The 18,581-nt window shown below is 39.2% G+C and overlaps 1 protein-coding gene across 1 annotated transcript in view; it reads right to left on the reverse strand.

Moving 5' to 3' along the window:
* LAMA4 (laminin subunit alpha 4) overlaps positions 1-18,581 on the reverse strand; it is a 102,559-nt gene that overhangs the window by 5,340 nt on the left and 78,638 nt on the right. Inside the window, exons 22-34 of the mRNA XM_057413197.1 lie at positions 18,258-18,391; positions 16,925-17,096; positions 14,977-15,108; positions 13,795-13,937; positions 10,499-10,634; positions 9,251-9,388; positions 7,459-7,592; positions 5,960-6,124; positions 5,169-5,322; positions 4,245-4,438; positions 2,605-2,794; positions 1,594-1,749; positions 627-786 (exon numbers count right to left, since the gene is read on the reverse strand). Of these exons, the coding sequence (XP_057269180.1) occupies positions 627-786; positions 1,594-1,749; positions 2,605-2,794; positions 4,245-4,438; positions 5,169-5,322; positions 5,960-6,124; positions 7,459-7,592; positions 9,251-9,388; positions 10,499-10,634; positions 13,795-13,937; positions 14,977-15,108; positions 16,925-17,096; positions 18,258-18,391 (2,008 nt within the window). The remainder of the gene's footprint in view (positions 1-626; positions 787-1,593; positions 1,750-2,604; positions 2,795-4,244; positions 4,439-5,168; positions 5,323-5,959; positions 6,125-7,458; positions 7,593-9,250; positions 9,389-10,498; positions 10,635-13,794; positions 13,938-14,976; positions 15,109-16,924; positions 17,097-18,257; positions 18,392-18,581) is intronic.

Below are 18,581 nucleotides of genomic sequence, written 5' to 3' on the forward strand. Positions count from 1 at the left end.
TGAGTGGGAGTTCACTTGAGCTTTGATTCAGTCGAAGGAAAAAAGTCCCTTTTTTAATCTGGTTTTAGGCCAGGGAGCAAATTAGAAACATTGTATAATAATTCTTAGTGTTGTGCAGTTTCATTTCCTGTTCAGATCAGAGGCTGTATGACAAAAAAACCCTCATAAAACACCTCCTGGAACATAGCAGGCCTAAAAGACAGAAAAGATGAGTTCTGTCATGCTGTTTGTTATCAAGACATGCAGAAAGCCTTTCCGTAAGATTTCTTAATTGTATGTTATTAATTAAAAAATTAAAGGGATGACCATTTGCTGGTGGGCTTGGTCTTAGTTTGACTTCTACATGTCTGTGATAATTGTTACCATATTATAATCTGTTCCCTTGTGAAATTACTCTAATTATTTGAAACACATGCATACATATATATTTATGTAACACCGTGTTAAGTTTCACGGTGACATTCTGACCTGCCAAAATCAGCTGCTTACCACAATAATGATCTGTATCCAATAATCCTTACAGCTGATGGCCTCAGAAATTACCACACCCTTTAGTGAAACACATTCTGAAGCACAGTGATTACTACAGTCTTATTATGGGATACATTTGATTAGTAGTGTTTTACCAAGGACTACATATCCTCCTTCTGATGAAAAGTATGTTCCTGCTTCTGATGGGCCTTCAAAGCAAGGTGTAACACTAAATGTCTGTGAAGCTGAAGTGATTGATCTTCCATTGAGCTGTAAATTGCTGAGACAACCACTAAAACTGTAGACAGAGTTAATCTGAAGGGGAAAAAAATAAAAAAGGCATGGTTAGTAGGTAAACTGCTTGTGGAAGGAAAGAAACTCTTCTGGCCTTATTTGTACTTGTTTATGAGCTATTAGACTGTGACTGGTGCGTCAGTTTTGAATTAAAAAACAGTTTCCAGAGAAGAGAAGCAGGACCAATACTTTTCATAGCCTCTCATGTCTCTCTGATGACTTTAAGATAACTCCAGCTTGTATTTCTCTTACTGAACCGTAAGAAAAAAAGCCCAAGTAGAGCAAGGCAGTGTTAGACATATCTTATACCTCAAGGCTTTACAGGGGTCTGCATTTCCTGAGTAGTGTTATCTGTCTTGTTAGGTGCATAACACTAAAGATTACCTTGGAGGAGACTTGGTTGTATTCATTTTCGCTTCAACACTCCTTTCCGTATACTTCAGTACCAACGTGTAGAATGGAACCTTGACTTCTAGGTACTGTCTTAAACAGAGATACTAAGGCAACACTAAAATCTCTACAAAACTCATCTGTATCTCAGACTTCAGGGTGAAACTGATCTTACCTAACTTTACCTGTATCATCTAAACTTGAATGTCACTAGGATTACTCTGTTCCACCTGCTTTCCATTCGCTGCTGCAAGTCTATGGAAGTCTAGCCCAGCTACTGCCAGCCCAGCCTTGCGTGAGATTTGCTATCCACTTGAACCTGAGCTGCTTGCTGAGAATTCAGATCATAATATGCTTTTGCTGGAACTCATCCTTACAGTCAGTTTTGCATTAGCTGTACATAGAGGTATGGGATGATGGAATGGGTGTGTGCTTTACCTGGATATTTTTTACAGCTTTTCCAGGAGCTACACCCCCAATATAGAGTGGTTCAGTGACTTGCCAGGTATCAGCATTACCCACAAAAGGTTCTTCCAGTACTCGGAGACCATCAATTATCAAACGACCAATACTTTTTCCTCTAATAAATATCACCTAGAAAAGAAAGAAAACATTTGAAAGATTACTTTCATCTGTTGAGGGAACACTCCAGTGTAGTGAAAGAAGTTAAGAAGTTTGAGAAGAAAAGCTTGTAAGTGATAAGCTACAAGCCTGTTTTATTAATTGCCAGTATTCTTTGCTGGATACCCCTCTTTCTTCACATTCATGTAAGGGCTAGATAGTAACACTGCTGTGTTGCTTGCATTTTGGTGTACAAGACAGATTTAATCAGGGTGTCACGAGGTAACTGAGATCTGTTCATCTTATATTAGCCTATATGATTCATTGCTACAGTACTACTGCTGTTAGCATTTTCATGGTTTTCATCAGTTTTATTTTCTGGTTCCATCCAGTCTGCTTTAGATAATTAGGTGTCCAAGTTAGCAGTTTAGTGACTGTAGACTTCCTCTGTGGTCAGTGAGGAGAAAGAGGTACATACACAGGGAAATTCAACTTGACCCCTAAAATTCACTTTTTGTTTTCATAGACTTCAGAGGGAGCCTTAGACAGCTGTGCTCCTTGCTTAGGCACCTCATAGAAATTTGCTGAACAAAATCCTTTCGTAGTTAACTCTTACTTGCCTCACAGCTCTGCTTATTCCTGTCACTTCTGTTCAGCTGTTAGTGTTGGGAATTGCTGGATTTTTATAATAGAGTCACTTTCTTGTCCCTGGTTAATGACTTGATAAAATTCTGCATGGAAGATTTAAAAATATTGGCAGAAATTTCTCAACGTATAGGTGTGGTTATGAACACATGAATGAAAACTCCCTGAGCTGTCACATCAGTAGTGTCTTTACTGCAGCCTTGATAGCATGTGCCATCATAATGGTTACTTTTTTCTACTTACATTGTGCCAAAGGCCATCATTGTATTTCTCTTGGCTCTTAATCCTTATCTTCTGATGACCAGCATTAAACATAAAAACGAGTCGGCCATGAGCAACAAAAAGTGCCATGAAGTTGGTCTCTTTTTGATCCGAGACATAGAAAATCATTCCGTGAGAAGAGTGAGTTTTCAGACTGATAGAGAACTGAGCTCTGTCAGGTAAAAACACAGTATAAAAATTAGAGCAGATATAATTAACTTAAACTGCAGGCAGTGAAATACTTAGGTTTTGCTCTCATCCAAATGAATATGCATTTCCTTTATAGAACCATACTGGTTTTGGAGTAGAAGTCAAAGTTGGAGGAGAAGCTGCCTCACAAGGAGCTTGTTTTCAGAAATTAAAATCTCTGGCATAAAAAAAAATCAATACAGACCACCAATAATTGACGCTATATACACTATATTTCCATTCCTGTTGAACAGCAAGAGGGGGGCTTTTTAACTGTGGTGGCATGGAGGCCTTACAGTTCAAAAATGATGTTATTCCATGCTCACTGCTAAGCTTCTCCTTCCCTGTAGTTACTTGTGAATTGCAAGACAACATGGCAAGTTTTATCAGCTTGGTTTGACACTGTCAACAGCAATGATTTCTTCAGTGGTTGGTATTATTACTTTTGGTCTAAAAAATTGCATAGCTGTAGTGTTGCAGGACAGTGTCAGAACTGATTACTCCTGCTTCTCATGTCAGGTGACGACATTCTTCATATTGCCTGGAATATCTACATGTATGTGTTTGTGTACATTCCAAACATACTTAGGCCCTTGCCAATATCAGTTGTTTTAAAACGTTACAAGTCATTGTTTTTTTAAAATGCTCATTATAATGATGAAGCTGTAGTAACAGTTGTAAAACAAGTATGACTAGTAGGGATGAAGAGACATACTAGGGTTTGGGTTTTCCTTCATATGGGCACCATGAGGACCGCCCTAAGTGAAACACTATTAAATTAAAAGAAATATAATGCTTTTTTTATTTAAATCAGGAAATAGCACTCTTCTTTTATAAGTTAGTGGTCTGGTATGTTTCCAGGAAGTGCTGTATTGTTGAATTTATAGTCTTTCGTGGAAAGTATTAAACCAAAATCCTTTGTTGGTTAACGTACAATATAGCATATTCTGTGGGACCTGAGAATTCAATGTCCACGATACCTGGACTCTATTAATTACCTGAATTTCCATTATGGCTTGAATTTGCCATGGTTTTCATGGCTTTATATCCTACTGCCCTGTGTAGAATCCTAACCATTAAACAGTTGACAAAGCCTAATCCACATGTAGCTGCTTAATTTCTTGGTGGACTGTTGTGTTCTTTTCCAGCTCTGCTCTAATGCCATTGCTTCTTCTGTCAAGAGACTGATGGCACATTGCTTATAAAGAGCTAATATCCTCAAAGTCTTCATGTAAATAGGCAAGGAGACACATTTTGTTAATACGCAGTGCAGATGAAGACTCCGCAAGAGGGATGTAACTGGAAGCACATTCTATTTATTGCTCTTACTCAACTCAGATATCTTTTAATATATTCTAACAACATGCTCTATGAAAAAATTAGCCTAAGATACAAAGAAAAAAGCCAGGGTAATAGCAGAAAGGTCTCTTCACCTTTGACTGAAATCCTTTGGTATGTGATCAAATTCTTGCCGGCTGTTTGCAGTTCCTCCATACTGATATGCATGTTCAGTTGCCTTGGGATTCATGGGCAAGTGGCACTGGGGGTCTCTTTGCATATTCACTTCTTGATACAGTTTGTTGAGGCCAGTTGAAGGCTGTTGAATCTTGTCTTTATCTCTTCCCACCTTCATAGAAAGAGAACCATTAACCAGAAATTTTAACTAAGATTGGACATAATAAAATAACGGTATCATTTATGTCTAAGCTAGTGCTATATTTTTTCTTTACAAAAATACCAGGAATGGTTCCAAGACAATTTTTCCGTGAACAGATCTGCTACAGATGCTGATTTAGGGCAGAAAAAAAGGAAAACCAGAATACTTGTATTATATGTGGTTAACAACTATAATTCAATTATTTTGCAGTTTTCCTAATTGAATCTTTTTCTCTCAGCTTTTGACGATATCAGCTATACTGTAGGCATATGGACATGCTTGGACTAAAAGTTCTGCATGATGAAAGGTTTGTTTTTTTTTTTTTCACATTTATATTAATGCATGCTAATTGTACCCAATAGAGAGAACTACACAGAAGTAGCTGAGAACAGAAGCAAGCTTATTGCCTTAGGATATAAAAGAAATCAAGAAGGCTTGTTTCCACAGTACTCTCTTAAAGATGTCATAAAATTTGTTTTACAGTTCTAGCAAGAGAATTATGCAAGTGTAGGCCAGATAGGTGGGGGCAGGGCAGTCATTTGCAGTGATGGAATATATAAAGGAGCAGGATTCTTTCCTTCATGTATCTGAAATAGTCTTCATGTGGTGCATTTCAGATCCATAATTTGGAGAATTCATGGCACGGTATGTGTCAACTTTGGAAAACTTGAGGGTGGTACTGGGGGAATTTGTAGCAAACCTTTTTATTACGGTTTCCTTTGGCTTTTGATGAGTTTTTTCCTTTCTTATGGAGAAGAGCAACTGGAGGAGATTCAACAGGGCATCCATATAAAGAAGTCTGAACTTTCTCAGGGTACTGCTGGAAATCTTCCACCTCAACCTCTCTATCCAACCTATGTTTCAAAGAGGAGATGACAAAAACAAGTCATCAAATATTGGAATTGTCTTTGGAAAAATCACAGAATTTTATATTTATAGTTGAAGCTATGTTTGGATGGGCTTTTTTTTTCATTCTTGGGTCATGGATAATAGTACAGATTTATCAGTCAATGTTTGGGTAATGCAGGCACCCTATCCTACCTCTGCCTTGCATAAACAGGGAGTCTCAATCTGCATCATCAAATTCACTTTAAAATCTTTTTAAAATTTCACATGACTAGACTCCTAACTTCACACACTTCTTTGAGATGCCTTAATATAATTCTGTTTCAAAGGCAGAGCTGAAAGCTACATAATATAAATGTAAATTAGAGCTATGCAAATTATACATTGCACCAGCAGTATTAGCAGGTACAGGACTGAAAGCTGATTTACATCAAATTGTTCCCACTTTAACAGTACCTTAACTTAGCAGGCCTGTGCCAGCAGATTCCATGGCAAATAAGGTAAGAAACTCATTCACACATACTGTCTAGCCCCACAAAATGAGACAGGAATTTTTTTGGTGACAGTAAATCAGTTCTCTTGAGCTACTATTTGAGCTGTCAGACAGTGATTGCCTGGTAATGTGTTTGGGAGGATGCTACACACCTAGTGAAATAAGCGTTGCTTATGCAGCCAGTGAAGTTGGCTTGCTGTGTTCTGAAGGGAGAGCCACCAAAATAAAACTTCTTGATGCTGTCCGGGCTTTTCCCTGCTCTGTCCTTTGGTGGGTTCTTCTTGCTTTGCTTCTTGTCATCCACAGTCAGCTCATATCTGCAAAGGCAAAGCATCCATTTTGTAGGCTAGTTTTGGAAATGTCAGTGCTAGTGGTTAGACAGTATATTACATGCACCCAAAAATGCTCTGCTCAGCATATATATTACTGAATGGTAGTGCTCAAAGTCATAAGAAGACAGAATTCCAGCTGTGCAACAGAAGAATTCCAGCTGTGCAACAAGTAGCAGTGCAATAACCCAATGAGTCCAGAGTTGAGTGCAGAGGCCCGTGGATTTCATAATAGCGTGGGTTTAGTTGTGAAGTCCAAAAAAATACAGTCCACTCAGTGAAGACAGATAAACTAAGGGATTGGTAATAAGTGGATGAAGCCACCACTTGGGTAATACAAGATCTAAGCATATGCTAATCCTTCTTTATACCTGTAGCCATTTTTCCTTCTCTTTCATCACAGTACATTGATGTTTGAACTTACAAATTATTTTTTTTTACCTTATCTCATTTTGCAACACATTGATTGCTGCAGAAGTCAGGAAGGACTGTATTGCTTTAATAAGAAACATAGTGTAACTAAAGCAGCAGACATTGATTTTGTTTGGCAAGTTCAGACTTCAGCACTCAGGGAAACATGACAGTCCCCAAGGCTATTCCAAAGCACCTTTTCGCACCTTCAGCTTTTCAAACTATGTTTCTTGGGTGTCAGAAATTGTAGGTACAAACCTCTATTTCCATTAGAAATCTGAGTAACACCAGGTTGTATCTGCACAGACAAGATTCTTGAAGAAAGATGCTTTGATTATTTGATCCTCTAAGAAAATTTTATGTATAATGTAACCAACAAAACAAATGCTTTCAATTTTTTTAAGAAGCATATATGAAAACTTATTCCCTACTACTGTATTTAGTCTTACATTTGTGTCTGTCAGTGCTAAAAATATTTCAAACATGTTCCACTGTATATATCCCAAAGGAATGCTTTTTGTGAAGATGTCTCTATTACTTCAGGGTCAATTTGGAATTTCTTTAACAAATACAGCAATCAATCCTGCTGAAAAATTAATCTCATGCTAGTCTTAAATTATATTAAACTGCTTTCATACCTGAGGACAAAAAAGGACTAAGCTTTTAGAGGAAAATATGATTTTAGTTTTACTAAAAATTCCCAGCATCTCGTGCTAAGGCCAAGCTGGCTGGTTTTCCGTCATACAGATTTTTGACTTCGTATTTTTTTAATTGGATTGATCAGTGAAACATACTACTTCAAAAAACCCCACATAAACAACACCTTGAAAGTGAATATTGAATGATAGTGTGCTTTATACGCAATATTTATATTCGAAAGATGGGGAACAAAAGATGCTGGCCAGCTTTACCTTTCTGGGGTGACAGAAGTAACAATGAAGTGGGTTTTTCCATCGTTGTAATTTCGGTCTGGTGATTGAATTTTTATTCCACTTGCATTTAAAACCACAGCACCTCTGTCCATAGAGATGGATAATACATCTGACTGAAATACAAACAAAACCATCTTCATAAGCAAGTGTAACAGAAGAATTAACAGTTCTGTGCATTTTCCTGTTGTATTTTCCTTCCTGCTGTTTTCCCCATTTGTGCTTTATTTGCAGAAAGGTATACTGAGAAGCAAAATAGTAGATAATCTCATTAGAATTGATATTCTTACTATTTTTTTAAGCCTGAATTCTGGGAATTCTCCTGCTGATTTTCTCCTGTAACTCATATGAGCTCCTTCCATCTAGCACGGATGTATGGTGTTTGCATTTCATTTGTGTTTCTAGTACCCCTGGTACTGTATAGAGCAGCTGTTACTGCAAGATTCCCACTGGCAGAAGATAAATATATTTTTTCCTTTCCGGGATCATAGAATCATAGAATAGTTAGGGTTGGAAAGGACCTTAAGATCATCTAGTTCCAACCTCCCTGCCATGGGCAGGGACACCTCACGCTAAATCATATCACCCAAGGCCTTGTCCAGCCTGGTCTTGAACACTGCCAGGGATGGAGCATTCACAACCTCCCTGGGCAACCCATTCCAGTGCCTCACCACCTTGACAGGAAAGAATTTTTTCCTTATATCCAATCTAAACTTCCCCTGTTGAAGTTTGAACCATCCTGTGTTGTAGCAGGTATACTATGTTCCATTAAAGCAAGCACTGCCTCTCTGCACTGGTAGGAATCATCATGTCTCATTCTATCAAGCGGTAAATAGCTGAACCTCCATTTGTTAAGTAGCACCTCATAGGATTAGAGCTTTTGAGTTAAAATCAGAAGGCTTCATTTATGCAAATAATGTGGATAACATGGTTACTGATCTCAATTTAAGCTAATACTCCAGACTGTAAAATGTAAAAGTTAAGGAGTGGTTATTAGTGTCATACGGCCTTCCCTGCTGCACTGCTGATGGTCTGCAAGAGTGGCAGAACAGACATTTGGGGGTGGTTGCAAATGTTCTGTCATCAGAGCTCATGCTTGCTACAGATGTCAGTCTGGGCCTGCAGGATCTTGGAATCACTCTGGCTCACACACCATTTTGGGAGTGCAAGTCCATATTTCTGCCCACATCACACCTCTCAAGGGGGCATTTAGAGCAGTCTGGCTTCCCATAGCTGCACAGAGACATTCTTAAGCGCAGCTTTTCCCAGTCTAAGTACCATCTGGGAATACAGGCGGCTTTCTGACTGATTTCTGTCAAGTCACCAATGCTCAAAATACCATCCCACTAATTCAAACAAGCTTTCTCTTTGCTTCTAGGGGTTTGTCCGTGGATGGAAAATGTTAGGCTCTTAATGTCATTTGTACGTTGGTAGCACCTACAGGTCCAAATAGGGATTGCAGTGCTGTCTAGCACTGCAAGATCCACTGTGCATTTCTGCCCCAAGGACTTTATTGAGCACAGGTACATACTAATTCTAGGCATATGATCAAATTCTCTTCACAACATCAGAATAATGTCTAAGCATTGCTAGTTTTCATCTGTAGATCAAATGCGAGCTGTGAAAATGAGGTCATTAGTGGATGCTTCTACATTGAGGATTGCCTTCTCTGTTATGAAACCATGAAGTGAGAAATTATATTATTCCTTTAGTATTCTCCTGGGAAACAATGCAATGATAAAAGAAAACTAATTGAAAAGAAATATATACTCACTCCTTCAGAATAGTAAAACAGCAGCCCGTTGGGCTGCAATGTCCGGAAATTAAAGCCTCCTTCAAATTCACTAAAGAGGGAAACTCTTTGGCTTGATGAAATGAAGCTCTCTCCATTGAAATATGCTTTGCGGGACATCTGCATATTACATAAAACAAAATTACAGATAAAACTCAGAAAACATTCAAGTCATAAAAAGAATGAGGCTATTTCTTGGGTGGTTTTATTTTTTTAAAGATGCTGCCAGTTCAGTTCTATTCCTCGATTTTTCCTGTGTTTCTTAACCTGATTCATACAGGCTTTCTCTTGCATGCTGTGAAAGTCTTAAGAAGGTGTAGCCAATTCATTCTCAGTTTCCTGGGATTCTTGGCCTCATCTTAAGCCTGCTGATGTTAGTGAGCATGAAGACTTAGAAGCACAGGGGGCTCAAGTCCATGTCTGAGCTGTGTGGCACTGAGCCACCATCTCAACATGTGATATATTAGTTTGTGTGCTGCACTGAGTGCTTGGGTAGGGTGGAAGGGTTTTGGACATGGTGATCTATAATCCTCTGAGTATCAGGGTTAAACTGGGTTCGAGGTGGGGTAAATTGCAGCTAGCTTCCTCCTTGACAGAAGGTGAGATTGTGTGAAGAGTCCTACAAGTGGTGGGGTCCTTCATCTCCACAGGTTCACAACATGGCTTTGGATAGATATAGCCGTAAGATAAAGAGCACAAACACTGTTTAGATTTGCCAGCTTTGCATTGTAATGGACAAATCATGAATGATAGAAGGGATCAAAAGTGAAATGGCAATTTTCTCAGTGTTAGTGCTGGTACAGTTGGTTTGTGTATCACAAAGGAAGAGCTGGCCTGACTTAAAGGGAGAACTCATTTGAATATCTTGCTGTCTTTTTCATTTCATACATCTGTATTAGGACGCATGTGAAGACAATTCTCCTTGTTTCTTTGAGAAAAAATAAATTATGGAATATTTCCTTTCAGAATATAGCACACAATTTGTTTCAGATTCAGCTACATTCTCACATATGATAAGAATATGAAGTCAAACACCTCATGCTGTAATTCGGGGTGAAAATTGGGTAGTATGTCACCAGACTTAACATACACAGTTATCTCCCCCCCGCAGTCAGTGAGTGCCTTGTCAATTCCTTGATTGAAGACTTTCTATTTGGAGTAAAACTCAAGCTCAGCTGTGAGTCCCTTGACAAAATTTTTTTGTTATCTCACACATGATGTTATACTTACCAGTGAATCCTCTGGGCACCCATAGCTGATTCCCAGGGTTCCTGGTTCTTCTAGCAAGTTGAAATCCTTCTTTTGGAACTGGAAACCCTTCATGCAGCCTTTAAAGCCAATACTTCCTGCCAGATGTGAGCTGATGCTGTAGGAAAACAATGCCAAACAAGCTGCAGTTAGATAGCCCTTGCCTTTCTGAACAGACATTTGTCACCAAGGTGTTCTATAAGACTTAGAAGACCCTCAGTCATTTTCCTCACTAGTGGCCAGTTCCTGCATCTTTATGTAAAACAACTAATTATGAGTTTTGAAAAGTCAAAATGCACCAATTTTAATAATGAAAAATATATGAGAGTTCAGAGAAGAAATCTCTGAAGATAAAAATAGCTGCTGAAATAAAAATACATGCTTTTAAAAAGTATTTCTACCCACTTTCAGTGAAAATCAATCGAGTTCTAGCTCATTTTTTTATTATTTTAGAGAAGTTCTGGTTTAGTTTCCTGTCTTGCTTTTACGAGCAAGCTCCATTCTTGCCTTTGAAAGCAAATGGATCTCTTTCTTAACAAACAATAGTAATGGAGGTCAGGGAAGTAAAAGTAAATGCTGCTTGCTGATGAGCAGCTTTTTACGTAACTGTAAATGAGAGCAGTGGGTGGGTTTCCAGGATCCTTTTTGTGTCAGGTTTGAGGTAGAGAGCACATCAGTGTATCGCAGCTGCTCCTCCTCACTGCTCTAAGTTTTTCAACTAGGGAACAAATATACAGGAATGAATGTGAAATCTGGAGTTTTGACATGGCAACCTGTAAACAGTTTTTGTTCTTTTGACGGGATGTATGTTAACAGTGGGATTGTTCTCACCTCACATGAGATGATACTGACAGTGTCGACATCTGCTTCTGTGCTAGTTGTCTATGAGTTATTTCATTCTAAGGTAGACATTGAAACACAAGGGATGAATCAGGCTCTGGAAATGCTTATTTTTCTAAATCGGCAATAACAGACCATCAAGTGGAATAGCAAAAATATACATGTCTGAAATAAGGTGAGAGGAGGAGCGCTGTAGGGGCTTAATCTGCCCCTCAGTGGAATCAGCAGGAAGACAAAGTAGACAGGAAGGCTCCTGCAGTCCTCACTGCAATTTGGATCAAAGTGTGAGGTATCAGTCAATGTTTGATCTCTACTCTGATTGACGATGTGACTGGCTGAATGCCACAAATATGCCTTTCTGTTAAATGCCATTAAATTAACAACATTTTCTAGAAGCAACAGGAACAATAGAAGACAGGCTTTAGCCTAAAGAGAAGCCTCTGAGTTCATTTCCTAATAGTTCCAAGTGCCTAGTACTCTTGAATACCCATAGCTTTCTGCTTTATGCTGGTGAAAGAAAAATAAAATACAGTGGTACTTCCAAATTCATTTACTTGGGAAAAAAACACAATTGACAAAGGTGCTGTTGAAGTGAATGACAATACAGTGCTTTGAAAGAATATGAAGCTCATCCTCTGAGACTAGAGCTAGTTTTCCTCCCTGCTGCTGCCCCCCAATGTCAATTAAATGTAAGTCTGTCTAGAGAAAGGAAGCATAAATATCAGAAGTAGATAGTAGTAGTAGTAGAGGGATAGTAGTAAATCATTAGGAGATGATATAATTCTGACTTAGGCCTCCTGATGAAAATGAAGTGATGTCACCACAGCTGGACCATATTTCTTGCTGTCTGTCCTTGTCATGAGGACCGAAGCTGAGTACAATATCGAAGACAAAGGTGTAGCTCTGCTTAAGTAATTTCTGTATGGATTTTTCAATATTATAATGGATTGTATTTTTACAATGCCTATGGGTTTTTTTCTGGTACAACTAATTTATTGAGATGCTATTTTTACTGCTTTGACAGTACCTTCCAGGTGTTTTGCAAGATAACCTTTTGCAAGAAAATTGTGAGCATAATTCCTGTAATTCATCTTGTATCCTACATTTGTGAATAAGTCTCATTTGCCATTGAGCTACTTAACTGCCTAGATTTCTAGGTCCTTCTGGGCTTTTTCAGTGTTCTCTAGGCTTGATTAACCAAAGTAATTTTTACCATCCTTTTGTCATTGATTTCTAGATCCTTAATGTTTTTAATAGCAGCCCAAAGAGACATCCTTTGGGCATATGCTATAGACTTTATATACTTGGAAAATAGACGAGTTACTCTTACATCCTATTTTCTCTTTCCCAGCTGCATTCTAATCCACTGCATGCCTTCCCTCTCCACCCCACTAGTTTCCTTAATAGCCCCTTATGACAGACCTTTGTAAAGAACTATTTGAAAGGCCAGATAAATTACATACTCCTTCGCCCTTGCCCACAATTTTGTTTGCATGTTCAAATAATTGCATGGCATTGATAGACATAATTTTTCTTTACATGAAGTTTGTCCCTAGCTTAATCTGTAAGTGGTTTATGTCTCAGACATTATTTATCGATTCAGCAGGCTCTCCTGACAACAAAAGGTTTCAGGAGATCTGCCACTACTATAAACTATTGTGCAGCATTTGCTCTCTTCCCTTTATTTTTTTTACATAGAGAGTATTTTAAAGAGGGATGGTATTGCTGTTAGCAGTTGTGACACTTGAAACAGCAGCTGGAGCCCTTCTGAAAATGCTGGCCTTGCTATCTGACCTCAGGAATGAATATTGCCTGTCAGAAGAGCATACCCTTCTTCAAGCAGCCAGTGTGCTGTCCTAGAGCATGACCCTGGTCTGAGAGATTCCCACTGCAGGAAATGAGAGTTATACAATCCGGTGAGATTAAACTTGGCTTCTGTCAAATGGTACAATGGGAAAATGAGACTATTTCTTTTCTTCCCACACCTACACAGAGCCAGCTGACTTGGGTCAGGAGAGACCCTGAGGTGGATCAGAACTGAAGGATATGGCAGGAAAAATACCATCTTTAGATTTGAAAATGCAGTTGGTAGAGGGTCTTCAGCCAGTGCACTGCTATTTTACAAAGATCACTTTTTGCAGAGCAAAGAGGAATAGTGATTCTGTGTATTCATGTGTTCTTTGAAAATGACATTTTTGGTTTAAGAAGGCAACAGTCTGTTACCCTAAAACTAGACCAGTTTCAGTAGAATTTACCTGTGCTGGGTCAAGCCTAACCCTTGGTACTTCAGAGCTCTGAGAGACACTTAGAAGGGTGTCCGAGGGCTTGTCTGTAAGTATTGAGGCTGGGAAAAATGTTTTATTGTAAGCACTTCAGCACAGGTCAGAAAACATAACTGAAATATGGTGATTACTTCAAGATAATGATTACAAACCAACCTGGAGTGCAAGACTTCAGCAGGTGCTCCTCCAATGTAGATGTCTGTGAATGGCATTGCTGTTCTTTCATTGTCCACGCTTTTTATATGTCGCCTGTCTACTACCAAGATCATCTTCTTAGAATTATGATATATAATAGAAATCTGTAAAGAAAAATGTATGCTTACAAGTGCCCAAAATGTCATCTTATGTAAGTTGTCATGGTGATTTTACAAAATTGATTGCATCTCTCTATCTTCTTGTTTGAAAATTCCTCCCATGTATCAAAAAAGTTGTTTGTAAATCGGGAGAGGCTGACAACAATTACTAGGAGGGAGCTTATTTTGATGTCACAATTTCTCCAATGACTGAAACCACAGGATATTTCACTTCCAAATAAATCCACATGTAAGTACCCCATATCAAACTCTACACTGCAGCAAACAGATAAGCTCCAATAATTTAAGAGTGCTTTCTTGATTTATCAAGAAGTTAGGGAATACTTCTTACAAACTTTTTTTCATTGTCAAAGTGTGAAAGGCTTAATTGTGCGCTGCTAAAATGTTTTGAACAGAATTGTAGCTGTCATTGTGGATCAGGAATCAGACTTTGGATTTACACCAAGTAAATGGCAGGAGAAGCAAGACACTGAGAGGGATTTGCTACTCTCACTATCAGTTACACATATTTAAATGTATATGTATATATTTATTACATACCTATTTAAATGACTGCTATAAAATTAATTTTCCCTTCTCATGTAATGAAAAATGCTGTATTTCTTGCAATGCAATAACTAAGGTGGTCAAGTTAACATAATGACACATTTTTAGTTGAGGAGAGTTGTATATTTGAAGGATATAGTTGTCCTGGATATAATTTCATTTTGAATTAATATCACTTTTTCTCCCATGTGAATTGCCCTGTCCTTGGCTAGTAAGATGAGGAATCTGTCCACAAGCAGTGATTTACCAGGAGGGCAGGGAGAGCCTTCCCTTTCTACCACTCAGTAGTGGTGGGACTTGCATGTGCTTGTTCACATGCAAGGCAGGCATGTGGGTGCTCTACTCTTCTGCCTGCTCACTGCATCATCATCTGGCCCCTCATACTTTTCTCCTTTCATTGGTGTTGGAGCAAGTTATGGCTGCTTTGGAACTGCTGGAATAGTTGGTCAAATGGCTGTGATTGTAACCACATCTCTACCTCATGAAATTTAGCGTCATTAATCTGAGCCTTCTTCATGGAGTCCTCTAGTAGCACAGGACCGCTGCTGAAACCGAAGTCATAGCGGAGGTACAAGAAACCATTGTGCATCTCTAGACTGAAGAACATACTCTGTATAAAACAAACCAGCAGTCAGAAAACCACTATGATTGTGGCAGTAATAAAAAAAATAAACAGTGTTACGAGAGTCTGTCATTGTGAAAAGCATGCTGGGAAGACGTCTTTTTATTTGCAATACTGTAGCACAGTTTCTGAATTGTTTTGATGCATATATGCGTACGTATAGTTGTGCACACATAATTGATGAACAGCACTTATTTGAAGACTTAGTGAACTGTTTTCCTGTAGAAATAGGATTTGGTATTACAGTAATATCAATATTCTTTTGCCAGCAACATATTCCTAAAGCAAACACATCTATTTACTGTCTTAGTAATACCACATGCCCCAAATGAAAGATGCTATACTGGAAAAAGTGCTAGAATGTCGTGCTAGGATGGCTGTATGTGCATGAGCAACTTCTGTCAGGATGCATGTAATAGCTCAGGATTATATCTTCTCACAGCCCTGATCAGCACTGATGTATTTGCTGAAGGCTGAGAAATAGCTAGAGTGTATTTACTGTGTATTTGGTTTTTGGATTTCCTGACTGCTCCTGCTTCATAGTTTGGCTTCTGTTTTGTGGCTGGGTGACTTAAACTTTATAAACAGGAGCTGTACTTTAGAAAACCTTTAGGGAGTGCTTGAAATGAAGATCTGTACCATAGAATTAGCCTTGTTCCAAAACTGAACATAAAGAAGCAGAAAAGACAGTTTACAGCAACTGTGCATCTGGTTTAATGCTTTCAAAGCTAATGTTTGTCCTCTATCCTAGTGTTCGTCCTCTTGTTCCCATGCCTAGTGGAAACATGGGAACAATAATTCTCAAAAACCTACTGCAGGCCAAGTACTGCTGTCTCTGACACAAATAAGTCCACCTTCAGAAGTCATTACTTAAAGTAGCAAAAGTAGGTTTTTAATCTAGTGCTTTAAAATGAAACTGCCACTTGGGTTTGTTTTGCACAGCTTAAAAATGAAACAGGGATTACATCCAGAATATTTATGGGCTGCCTTTGCAGAACTGAATAATGGGCTGGCTTACACAGTCCTTCTAAAGGTGCCTGTGTGCAGGCATGGTCTTCCACAGCTAACATCCAACTTGATTGCAGTTTCCACTGTAACACACGTGCATCTGTGGAGCACATCTACATAGTAAAATGTTTTCTGTGGCTTTACCAAGTTGTAACCCATAGAGGGCTTGGGAGCTTGATGTGTAGATTCCCACAGAAAAAAAAAAAAACCAGAGTTTATCTTCAGAGGATATTTATTTGCATGTGGAGTCTACTTTCTTCAAGCCCTTACAGAGTCTGAAACGCCCTCAAACCTCTAAATAGCTGGTGATATCTGGATCAAGCCTTTATTTTTGGCTACTTTCTATTTTCAGTAACTTAAATATTTAACTCTAGTGTACCCTCAGACATTGTTATAAAGTGCCAACTACCACAAAGTGCCTGCTTAATGGGAGTTACTTGCAGAAATTTCCTATTGCTTTGACTATGCATTCACTTTTAAATAAAGGGGCAACTACTGGGCTTAACTCAAAGTTAAGGAGTCTCTCTCAAAGTATCATCACAAGGGTGTGACTGGCCTGAAATCCTGACTGTCTCTGGATGAGAGCAGAGTCCAACTCAGGGCCTCAGCTTCCTTGGGACTTTGCAGATCAAGTTCCAGTTCCCTCCTAATGTACTTGAGATGAACACAAAAGTATTTCTTCTTTCCAGAACTTAAATTTCAGTACATAAGCAGTTTGTATTTTCCATGATATTCTAAGTACTAGGCAACATGTAGTTCTCATGGATAAAGGATACCAGCAGGATTTGGTACTCACCCCATTAATCATCAGCAGGATCAATCCATTGTCTGTAGGTGTTCGAACTTCTATGTCAAACCGAGTCACCTGGCTGAATCTTCCCCTTCTCTCAATGTTTCTTGCCAAGGCATAGCCAGAGCCGTCAAAGAAATAGCTCACAGCCCGGCTCTGGGTGAAAGCCAACTTATTTCTATGAAAAAGGAAGCAGGGAAGTAATATTTGGCATATCCCCATTTTAATTTGTAGAAATTTGAAGGCCTTTAATTTTTCTGAACTGCTGCTTCTTCCTGGCAGCAGTGAGATTGACTATTTTCTTTCAAATTCTTTCTGGGATTTTTCACTAAAAACTGGTGTGTAGCTTTGAAGGTGTATCTAACTCCTTCATCATCACACTGTACTTTTGTCCTGTGTTATATGTAGAGGACAGGTAAATGCTTTGCTCATCCTTGTCATGCAGGCCCACGACACCTCCTCATTATGAGGATACACATATTTCTATTAAGAGCTTGCCCAGTTTGTGCAGAAACCCATTTCAATTCTCTGAGGCCTTCAGCTGAGCTTGGGCTTTGCTGCATGGACTATCCTGGAGAGCTGCAGCTTGTGCTTCCTGAGAGAGTGTCAGGGGAAGCAATCATTTGCTCTGTACCAGCAACCTCCTGCATTTCTTCCCAGTGAGAGCTACAAGTTTGTCTCCTATAATTTGTATAGAGAGATTCTACTGTTGTTGCCTGTTATATGAACAAAATGTCTGCTATGTCTGTGCTAAATGAACAACAACATGGTTGCCGTTCACTTGTATTTCAGGGGCTGCATTTCCCAGCTTGTGAGTGGCTTATCTGACAAGTTTCTGTTGTGGGTTTAAGAGTGTATGGCAGAAAGTTAACTTCTGTACAGGAAGTTATCTGTACAAAAGTTACCTTTGCTAGCTGGGGATAAGACTGCACGCAAATTTAACTGGGTGCACTGGGGCTAACTGGCTGAGGCTGCAATGACAGGATTCGAGTCAGGAGCAGTCCTGTCCTAGGCCAGCAGCAGGGGTAAGGAGGGAACCTAGATCATGCCCCAGTTAACATGGCAGTTTCCCCCTTGAAGGTGTAAGGCTGTGAGAGTGATGAAGACAGCAGCAAACCACGGAATATCTGAAGTTAGAAGGGACCTCTAAGGATCATCGAGTCCAAATCTCATATATAAATTCGGATTGTTGACACAACTAGGAGTTAAAAAGTGGCCAGATTCCTTCTGGACAACTCAATACCATCCTCACGTTTGTAATCTAAACCAGGAATGAACCACCCGGACTGGCGCTTGAAACAAACCAGAGGAGCAGAGTGACGATGTGACGGTTCCCTACCTGGCACAAGGTGGCGATGTGGTGGTGTCGATGTTATAGACGTGCTTGAAGTTATATAGGCTGATCACATCATCGTTCAGGGTAGCCAGTTCTAGGCAGCCGATGAAGCCAGGTAAGTTTAAGCTAGGAGGGAGCTGTGCAGAGGGCAAGGAAAAGTAAAAGGAGAAAAGTCACACTCTTTATTTAGATATCACAGAAGCATTTGTGCCTGGGGTCAGTTTTGTCTGTGCTCTTCGTATTTGAAACAAATGGGATGATGCTACCTTGGAATGATGTGGCCATTGTGCTGTAAATTAAAATAGAGCACGTAAATGGTCTTGCACT

Source organism: Pezoporus wallicus, unplaced genomic scaffold (genome assembly GCF_028554395.1).
Source record: "Pezoporus wallicus isolate ANWC-B61680 ecotype Strahan unplaced genomic scaffold, APGP_CSIRO_Pwel_v1 contig_7505, whole genome shotgun sequence".
NCBI lineage: Eukaryota > Metazoa > Chordata > Aves > Psittaciformes > Psittacidae > Pezoporus > Pezoporus wallicus.